The sequence below is a fragment of the Cydia pomonella genome, chromosome 10 (genome assembly GCF_033807575.1).
Source record: "Cydia pomonella isolate Wapato2018A chromosome 10, ilCydPomo1, whole genome shotgun sequence".
NCBI lineage: Eukaryota > Metazoa > Arthropoda > Insecta > Lepidoptera > Tortricidae > Cydia > Cydia pomonella.
Genome location: NC_084712.1, coordinates 22,724,994 through 22,736,180, shown reverse-complemented (window position 1 = coordinate 22,736,180; position 11,187 = coordinate 22,724,994). Strand labels below are relative to the sequence as shown.

At 38.8% G+C, this 11,187-nt stretch overlaps 1 protein-coding gene across 1 annotated transcript; it reads left to right on the top strand.

Annotated features, from left to right (window-relative positions):
* Positions 1-4,075: 4,075 nt before the first annotated feature.
* LOC133522441 (uncharacterized) lies at positions 4,076-5,295 on the top strand. The gene has a single exon (XM_061857796.1). It carries the CDS (start codon positions 4,106-4,108, stop codon positions 5,273-5,275), a length of 1,170 nt encoding a protein of 389 aa, XP_061713780.1. The 5' UTR covers positions 4,076-4,105; the 3' UTR covers positions 5,276-5,295.
* Positions 5,296-11,187: the final 5,892 nt, after the last annotated feature.

Below are 11,187 nucleotides of genomic sequence, written 5' to 3'. Positions count from 1 at the left end.
CAGTCCTGCTCTTATGGTTTTAAAGAAAATCAAAAAAAATTTAAAAAAATGCATTAAAAAAAAATCACGGCTAAGTATAAACTTCTACAGTATTTCGAGGGTACTTTCAATTTAAAATTCTGGTAAAAATTTCGTTATTTATAGAATGGGGAGTTAATTATCACAATGAAAATTGTACAACAAATCCATTTACAAACAAAATTTTAATTGCATATTAAAAAAAAAGAAAAAATACGTATTTAGAATGTACAGTGATCTAGAGCAGCATCATTTTCTGCACACTTTTCGGAACAACAATGTCCCACTTTCAGAGCGCTAGCGCTAAGTTTAAATTGACCAGCTTCATTTGGTGCTAAATATATAACTCTTACGTGTGCAAAAAAATTAAAACCACTAAACGAACTATATAGGCTACGGAGACTGCCTACCATCAGGCGGGCCGTATGCTTGTTTGCCACCGACGTAGTATTAAAAGAAAAATATGTACAAAAATACAATAAAAATATATACTCGTGGAATCTTTAATACCAATAAGATTTCAATTTGATTTCTTGAGCTATAATATATATCGCGGATCGAGAGATTTAATTTCATCTTTCTGAATGATCTTAATGTCTTTATTTCCTATCTCTTAGACGGCGGAGATACTTCAAAACGAGAAACATCTTTTAAATTATTTTAAATTAATAGTAACATAATTCAAAACGTCAAACAGTTATACAATGACGTCAAGTAAAAAACAATTCTTACTTCGCAATTCAAAAAGTCGCAAATAGCATAAGATTTCCAAATGATTTTCAATTCTATCACAAGTTAATAAAGCTTAGATTAGCGTTTCCGTATATGACGGTTAGTCGTTATGTTTTAAACTTCGAATAACAAAAACATCCTTTGTGGTGATGATGATCCCGCCTTGTTTGGAATGCGAGCTTTAGGGCGTGGCCGGGGCACAAGCGGAAGCGAATAGCGGGAATGGGTACACATTTTATTCTATGGTTAAGATGCTGTCAATACCTAATGCGCGCACACTGTCTAATTGTATCGGAGTAAATGAGATAGCACTGTCGCATGTTACTGGGCCTGGGCAAGGGAATAATAAGAAAAATATTTAAATAAATAAAAGTGGATTATTAGTGTAATATTTTACTCAACCACGGTTTAGATATAAATGTTTTGAAATTGTGATTTTAATTGCAGACCCATAAGTCAAAACAATAAAGACATAAAACCGTTTGATTTTAAGACCAATCTTTGCAATTAAATTCTATCGAGCCGATTTCGTTCAATCATGTATCGAGTACAACCATGGTCTTTGAAATATAATTAATATACATATGAACATATATTTTTCTTACTTGACTAAAACAAATAGTCTTTCTTAAAAAACTTTTTAAGTAACATCAATTTCAAGGACATTGGGTGTTGACAGCCTCTTAACTCTTTCGCTGTAGACATCGCAAAGTTAAGAGAATCGAAAGCAATTTTGTTTAGTACTGGAGACTCAAATTAGAAAACCCTTATCATATCATATATTTATTGCGATCACGTTGGTACAAACAAATACAGGTGAAACTTACAAATATAAGGCATAACATGAGACCCTAGGGTATTGCAAAACTATAACAAAAATCACACAGAAAAAATAAATAAAAGTACATAATCGAACTATTTTTTAGCCTTTCGTATGCGCCTGTCAAAATTTTGCTATTTATTTAGCAACTATGACATCTTTATGTTTAAGTTTAATTTGGATAAATATATATGGATCAGATCTGAGGGCCTACCGCGAACCACGTTCGACGTGTTACCTCCCTATCACGCTTACGTACGAATTTACAAGTGCGACAGAGAGGCAACACGTCGAACGTGGTTCGCGGTAGGCCTCCTGCTCCTAAGCACAATAAAAAACGGAAAAAAAAAAAAAAATTTCTTTTTGTAGAATTTCACAAAAAGTCATATAACATTTTTTGCTTCTGTCGCCATCAGGAATGCACCGTTAAAATCTCTCGCAATGCTCACGGGCACCTTGTATATGCCTTAAGGATGAATCAAGCTAGACCGGGCCGGGGCCGGGGCTTCCGGCGCTTCGTTTTCTATGGAAGGTACCACGTGGTCACCGACCAGCCGTCGTAGAAAATGACGTGTCGGATGCCTCGGCTGGTCTAGTGTGTGTCATCCTTTATTTGGAGTTCGAATATCCAATTAAATAAATATAAAAAAAAATGGTAAAATGAATGCTAATACGACAAAACGTTTTCGCCTACCGCCTATCTATTCGGGTCAAACACATTTTACAAATGTTACTTCTATGGACAACACAATAAAAGTTGAAATCTCGGACACATATAAGTATATAATATTATTTTTATTTGTATAAGTAAATTTAACCCTTGGTACCAATGGTTAAAAAAAAATCCCTTTTTTTATCGTTAAACACATAACCTAAAATTAACTAAAAAGTTTTTTTTATTTGGGGGTAGCCTCTCGATCACATTTTTTTAATTTTTCGATGTCAATCAATAGGTATGTCCAGACTAGACCTCAAAGTGGCAATACCGCAGTCAAAAATGTGTTTTGTACCGACTTATAGCGAAAGAATGATTTCGAAAAACATTTAATTATCTCTGAAACTAGGCCTAATCCAGAAAATTTTATACGACATTTTAGTTTCTAAATATTACCAGGAATGCTTAGTTAAAATGGCTCGCAATGCTCACGGGCACCTTGTATGTACTTTAATAGATTTAGGTTTTGACTTATTCGGTAATTTCATCAGAATACAGTAGGTACTTACTTACTACACACACATCACATAGTACTTACTTACTTACTTACTCCTCTGGCGCAGCGGCCCAAAGTGTGTCTTGGCCTCCAACACGACTGCTCGCCACTGATCCCAGTCCCGTGCAGTTTCTCGCCAGTCTTCAACCTGGATCCGTGTCCACCACATCCGCCCATCGATACTTATCGGTATCGGTATTTAAATAAAAGTAAACATAATCTACCCTCAATAGGCTCCTTAAGCAAGTTGAGGGTAAGAAGATGAAAACATTACATGATCAAATAATGTAAATTAGTCATAGCTTAACAGTCTAGACGCGATTGATTGATTTAGTATAAATTTCGTTTAGACACTTGGAGAGACTTTACACCTCCAAATCTTATTAGTAGTACTCTGACATTGGGGTCCTTTTACATCCCCAGATTTAATGTATATTTACCATAGAGACTATACATCTCTGTTGTATTGTAGTAATTATTTATTTTAAGATTATTATAATGTAATGTTTACCCAGGTGTTGGCTGTTGTATTTATAAATGTTGTTATGTATTTTTCATGTCACTATATGATGTTACTATAAATGTTGTATTGACTTGTAAAAGAGCCCTTGAGGCCTACTTGCAAAATATTTTTTTTAATTTTGTCGTACAGTTACAGATCCTGGCGGTTTTGTATTTGGTAACCAACCAATAAATGTTATAACTACCCGAAAATGTACAAATTGTTTGTTTATTTTATTTAAATACCTAAAGACACAGAGTATAGGTTAACCGGCCGGGCGGCGTGCTGTCGGATTTCCCTTGTCGGATAGTACTTACATATATCATTAGTCGGAATTAGACTTCCGTTTGGTTATTTCATGGTTATTTCCTATCATGTACAGTCCCCATTAGATATTTCGGAACTGCCGAGGCGATCAAAATTATCTAAACAGGCACTCTAACGCCTGGACAATAGAGGCCAAAATAGGTGTAAAAATGCCTTAGCTATTTAAGATGCTATTATAGCACACAAGACTACATGAATGATGAAACACCCTGGGATTAAGTGTGATTGTAAATAATGAATTATTTATTGATATGTTAATAATGATGAAATTGAGAATTCAATGTATATATATACCGTATTTTTTGACATTTAGATTTTATTCTAGAAAGTTTCTAGACTTGTATTTTTATACAATTTTGGTGTTTGACGATCCTTTTGTGAAATTCTTATTATTAAGTTTGCCATATCTACAATAATTCTATGTTTTTTTTTTAGAACAATAATAACTGTACAATAATAGCTTTATAGCTTTATAAAAATATATCAACAGCAAAAATGGCTACGAAAACCACACCTATTGCTTGTTCTGGATGTCACAATGTCATCGTGGACCGGCGCCTCTTACAATGCCTGACTTGTATGGACATATATGACTTACTATGTGCTAATGTCACAAAGGAATTGTATGACACGCTGCCGACAGAACGAAAAAAAACTTGGATATGCCCGGGTTGTGTCTGTCGTCAGACAAAGAGAGGAGACAACACAAATACACCAATACGAGCATCTGACTTCAGTATCAATCAGACCGTCCATACAGTGCATGACGATGAATCCATGGACTGCAGTTTTTTGAACCACTCGACAAGATCACAGAACATAACGTTCCGTCGTCCTCAGCCACAGAATAATGCCCAGCAGGATGACTCTGTGTGTTTAGATAATATCCGGATTCTGGTTAGGGAGGAGCTACAAGACTGCCTCGATGAACGCCTAATAAGTTTAATTGGCAAAGCAGTCGAAAACCAAATTGCGCCACTAGTACAGTCAGTGGCGCAATTGAAAACTAGGGTGACGACTGTCGAAGAAAGAGTGACAGCCCTTGAAGAGAGGTTAAATTCGTTGGTGACTTATAGAGACAACAACCCAGCGGAAACCTACGCATCCGTTACTGAAAAACCAAGAGCACAGTCTCCGGCAAGTTGCAACGCAACTAGTAGGTCTGTATCACCTTCAACGGGAAAGATAGCGTCTGACAAGGTGCTACTGCCGCCAATAGCTGGTCAGATTCCTAATAACCGGGACAGTGATAAACATACGGAGACGTTAGCTAAGCCGGCGAGTTCAGACGCAGAGAGCGAGGGCCGGGGTAAACTACAGATACGCCCGCGAAAACAATTGGAGGTTAAGAGAGGCACAGCTCTCCCTGGAACTACGTGCCCGCTGAAAGCCTCGGAGAGGTGCCGTTACATTCATTTGTTTTATGTAAAAGTGGGCACAACTAACGAACAAGTACAGGCCTATCTTTCAGAGATCTGTGGGGAAGACGTTTGCACAGTCGAGACACTAAAGGCAAAAGGAAATTATGCATCCTTCAAACTCACCGTTCCACTGAAGTGTATTGAGAGGGTGTTGGACCCCGCTTACTGGGCGGAAGATATATGCATTAAACCCTGGAAACAGAATTTTCGTAACTTTCGCAACAAAAGTACGAACGAAGTATAAAACCAATTTCATCCTACACGCCTACTATCAGAACGTAAGAGGGTTGCGGACAAAGTTAACGGAATGGAGAGCGAATTTGACGCTCGCTATGGACAGATTGTGCCTGCTAGCCATAACTGAAACGAATCTTAATGGATCTGTAGAAGATGCAGAACTATGTCCCGGAGACTGGACGGTTTTGCGCCGCGACCGAGGTGATGGACGTGCTGGCGGTGGAGTACTTCTGGCAGCGCGTTCGCCGATCATACTCGAGCGCGTGCCACAATTCGAAACGCCCTTCGGAGAAGACCTATGGGCACGTTTTCAAATTGACGGGGAATACATTTATGTGTGTGTCGTATATATACCACCAAATGTGACCGATAACGTTTATGCGGAATGGTTTGAGAGTGTTGAAAGTGTGAGCGAAAAAGTCAGTAGCACAAAAATACTGTTAATTGGTGATCTAAATTACCATAGTGCTAGTACAAATACTTTATTGTTGTATGATTGGTTTTTGAATAAGTGTGATTTGAGTCAATATAATAATGTTAATAATAAGAATGAAAGAATCCTAGATGCGGTGCTTACGAGTCCGGAGTTGAGTGAGAGAGTAGAGGTGCGGAGTACAGAACCAGGGGAAGAACTATCGGTAATTGATGGTCATCACCCACCATTATCCATTCGCGTCGAATACAAGCTTCGTAGGTCTCTGGTCACGTTACCACCTTCAAATATCCCTATTGATAAGGATTGGGTTTTCTCAAAGGGAGACTATGTAACACTATATGAATTAATCCAAAACACAAGTTGGGAACGCTTATTGGACACAAATGATCCAAATTTAGCAGTGGAAATGTTTGAAGAAGCATTATATGATATATTTAATACATGTATTCCAAAGAAAATACGAAAGCTCACGTCTACTAGAGCATATCCTGTTTTTTATACTAAACAAATAATTCACGATATTAAGCTAAAATATGAGTATCATCGTATGTGGAAAATAAGTGGAAATAGGGAATATCTAAACCAGTTTAAATCCATGCGAACAAATTTGAAAAAAGAAATTAAGATAGCCTATAAAACTTACGTCAAAAATATATCCAGGCAATTAAGTAGTAACCCAGCAAAATTCTGGCAGTATGTACATAGTTTACGTTGTCACGGAGGAATCGAATCCAAAATGTATCACGGCGAAAAGGAGTGTCAGGGAGCTGATATAGCAACCGCTTTCGCGAAACATTTTCGGTCTGTATTTCTCCCAGATCCACCAATTCTCGACGCAACCATTGCGGATGCATTGAGTGGAGCACAATCGAGGCGTGTGGCAGTCGAAGCATTCAGTCCAGATGAAATAAGACGAGCTGTTAAACGATTAAGACCCAATACGAGCGCGGGGCCAGATGCTATACCACCCTTCGTAATTAAGGCATGTATAGATTACATAATAAAGCCTATTACTCACATATTTAACATAATCCTTATGGCTGGCGCGTATCCAACATCGTGGAAAGAATCTCGGGTAACCCCAATTCCTAAATCAGGGCCAAAACTCCAAGTCGAAAACTACAGACCGGTGGCGATATTATGTTCATTGGCCAAGGTGTTCGAAATGGCATTACATGCTCGCATATTGCCTCAGTGTTTACCACATGTTACATCCGCGCAACACGCCTTTTTACCTAAACGTTCGGTATCTACAAATCTCGTTACACTGGTAAACCTATTGTCGAAAGAAATAGACAATAAAAAACAAGTTGACGTAATTTATTTGGACTTCCAAAAAGCGTTCGATAGAGTGGATAACGACGTTCTATTGACCAAACTGGGTAATATGGGGTTTGTACCTCAGCTGCTCAAAGTATTCGCTAGTTACCTGTCGGGGAGGAAACAGTTTGTAAAATACGGACCGTACCAGTCAGAGCCGTACAACACACTCTCCGGCATAAGCCAGGGTTCAAACCTAGGACCGTTGCTATTTAATATTTTAATTAATGACCTGCCAGACAGTGTGGGATGTTCTGAAATAATGATGTTTGCGGATGACGTCAAACTAGTAAAAACTATAAATTCCGAAAAGGATTGTAAAGATCTTCAAAATGACATCAACTCGGTATATAGGTGGAGTATATTGAACAAACTCAATTTTAATATTTCGAAATGCGAAATGATGAGCTTTACTCGGTCGTCTGTACCGCTTCACCATAGATACACCTTGGGTGGAGACGAAATAACGAGAGTCGCTACGGTCCGCGATCTAGGAGTTTTGTTCGAACCACAACTTAACTTTCGAGAACATGCCCTTAGCGTCGCCAAAAGAGCGGCACAAAAGTTAGGATTTGTGTTAAGAAATTCACAACATCTAACATCGACAGCTCTTAGAGCCCTGTACGCGGCCTTGGTCCGTAGTGTTCTGGAGTCAAATTGCACAGTCTGGAACCCACACGAGGCTAAATATAGCCTAGTATTGGAAAAAATACAGAAAAAGTACTTGCGAAGTTTGTATAAGAAGCAGTTCACAAATTACCCTTACCTATACCCTACGCTATTCCTCCTGGGCGTACTCGGGTATGAATCTTTGGAAGTGAGGCGATATCTAGCGGTAGTTAAGTTTGCGCTAGGCATAATACGCAACCAAATCGAGTGCTCGGGTCTAGTAGAAGAGGTGGTTAGGCTATACGCACCGAACGCGCGGTGCCGCCTGCGCTCAGCGCCCCTCCTGGCACGCCCGCCCGCGCGCACCGCACTGCAGCGGCAAGCGCCGCTCCCGACCGCGCTCTCTGTGCTCAACTCCGTACTTAACGCAGACCCGCAGTGTGATCTGTTTCACTCTACGTGGTATTTCTTAATTCAACAATGTAAGAAAGTAATCGAAACATCCTAATGTGTTAGTTCTTAAGTTACGAAGTTTTGTTAGTCTTAAATCATTGTAATGTTAATATATATTAATTAATATTTGTAACGCTTTGGCTTGTTAGCTGTAAGTTACAGATGTTTACCTGAAATAAAAATAAATAAATAAAAATAAATAACTGCATCAATAAATTGCTCTAATATTTAGATTAAGATGATATTTGTAAAATTTGACGATTTAAAAGTGCTTGTTGCTAGGCTTATTTGAATAAAGAATATATTGACTTGATTTGACTTGATGAAAGTGGAGGCACAGCGCGAAATCACCTTTTCATACAAACCTAGTCCATCTCTGGATATTAACATTATTGAAAATATTTTGACACAATTTGTTGGATATCAACCACAGCTATGACCTTACGTTTGATTTTTTCGAAAAATTAATTACTATAGGAGTTAGAAGCATTTAAAATTTTGTATGAAATCTGTTTTTCGCTCCTATTTTTTATAATAAAAACAAATATGAAAAGACTCAAACATAGGGGCTATGGTTAATATACAATCAAATATTTTACATAATTGTATATTAGCTAGGGTTAATGTACAAATATGTAAAAATATTTTCCAAACTATCAATATCCAGAGAGGGAAATGGGGACTACGTTTGTATGGAGAATCGAATCTCTTAAGAGAGCACTCCCATATTAAATGCTAGCAACGCACTGCAACCCCTAGGGTGTCCATGGCCAACGGTTGCTTACTATCAGGCAATTTTTGTGCTCATTTGTCGCCTAAATCATAAAAAAAAACACATTTTTTTTTTTTTCTCGTACTAATATGACCTCAGAACCCCTAGTGAAAATGCGTGACGTGACGTGCACGTTTGCGTTAAAACTCATTTTGTATGGGATTTAGAAACAGCGCGCCAAGCGGGACGTTTTGGAAACTCAAAATCCACGTCGCCACGTCACGATATCGAATAAATTTACACTAGGGGTACAGGTCAAATTTCGGCTGTCACCAAACCGAATCAAAATTTATAGCCACGACACATTTGTCCTTTTTTTCACCCGCCAGGCATAATGAGGTACACAGGTGTGCGTGCGCAGCGGGGCGCGCCGCGGGGCGCCTTGTTATTAGCACCTCGCGGCTCAAACGGGCCGCCGGTTAATGTAGATGTTGGATTGCGCTGGGTTCACACGAAGTTCCACATCATGTTCATAGCACAGATATAAATAAATATAATATAAGCCTGAAACTAACAAACCTACATACGTATATAGATAAATACATACTTATACATAGAAAACACCCATGACTCGAGAACAAATATCTGTGTTCATCACACAAATGCCCTTACCGGAATTCGAACCCAGAACCATCGGCTTCATAGGCAGAGTCACTACCCACTACTCACTAGGTGAGACCGGTCGACAAAATAATAGGATCAAAAATCAATGACATTATTACCTCTTTGTGTTGCCTTTTCAGCCTCACTCACTCACAGTTTCGTGCGTTGAAAAATAAACTCAAAATCTCTTAACACAGAGTTCTCAATACAAAATCTTGGCATGATTGAGATATCCTGGCTTTAATGGTGTGAACTTAACGTCGCACGATCAGCGCCCGCGCCGCGTTCAAAGGTAACGCAACTTATATAGCCAGTAGAGGGCTGTGAATTTCTGGACTCTTGTACAATAATTATAAGTGTTGTTAGAAGAAATTGCGAGTTGCACGTGTTACCGCTACTTAAGGGTGGTTTGCCTGACGTGCAACTTTTATTTAACGTACGTAGGTGTAACGTAATGAATTTCTCGGATGTTAATATACTTACAAGCGGTATTGAACCTTTAAGTCTAAGGAGAGACTTTGCCTCCTTGTGTGTGTTCTACCGCTTGTACAATGGGCTGTGTTCTGAGAAATTGTTTGACATGATGCCAACGGCCACTTTCTATCACCGCACCGCTCGCCGTCGGCAGGGAGTTCATCCTCACACCTTAGAACCAAAATGGTCGCTTACTGTGCGGTTCAAGAGGAATTTCCTCCCGCGGACGCTCCGGCTGTGGAATGAGCTCCCTTCCGAGGTTTTCCCGAGGGTCTACAGTATGGGGTTCTTCAAAAAAGGAGTGTACAGGTTTTTAAAGGGTCGGCAACGCGCATGTAACACCTCTGGAGTTGCAGGCGTCCATAGGCTGCGGTGACTGCTTACCATCAGGCGGGCCGTATGCTTGTTTGCCACCGTCGTGGCATAAAAAAAATAAAAATAAAATACTTAATCGGCATATCGTGTCACATTTTCCAGTCGCAAATAGCCGCGGATGAGACTCGGGCTCGAGACATTGACTCGTAAATTTTTCTGTTTGATATGGTTCACTTTTTAATTTTGTAAATAAAAATAAATTTCGAATGAAACCTCCTAGCTTTAGCAGTTTCTAAGTTGCTTCTTAATGGATGCTCCCAAAGAATGCTTTTATACGCAGTCTTCCATGGAATAATGTAGTTCCTGTCCTAAAGGATACATTGTTAAAACAATAGTTTATCTACTTAAAAGTTATCTGTAAAAACTTACAAAATATAACCAAACTCAAATTAAATCATCCCGCTGTATAAAGATTATTTCAGCATACTCGTAGCTTAACAAACTTGCGACATTACCAACTTATCGCAAATTATCGATTCTTCGCGGCTGCTTGGAACTGTATTTCAGAAATATACCACCATTTTGTAGAGAATAGCGGCAGAGATCCAACAAGCGGCATCGTGATATGGCTGTAGCAACCGTGGTTTTACTAAAGGGGGCGTCCACAAATTACGTAACGCAAATTGGAGGGAGGGAGGGGGTCAGGCCAAGCGTTACGTCACACACGATTTTATAATAATACATAAATAAAAAAAAATTGTTTTTTTATGTATTGCTATAAAATATTAGCCACAGAAGATGGGATCGCCGCCGAAGCCGATACCGATTGTGAAAGCGATTCTGATTTACCTTTAATAGAATGTATTAAGAAATGGAACCAAAACCCGTTCATAGATGATTAAATTTCTTGATTCCTTGAAACCACAGTTTAATGATT

Excerpts from the sequence above, each read along its gene's own strand:
- LOC133522441 (XM_061857796.1), top strand. The coding sequence starts at position 4,106 with ATGGCTACGAAAACCACACCTATTGCTTGTTCTGGATGTCACAATGTC.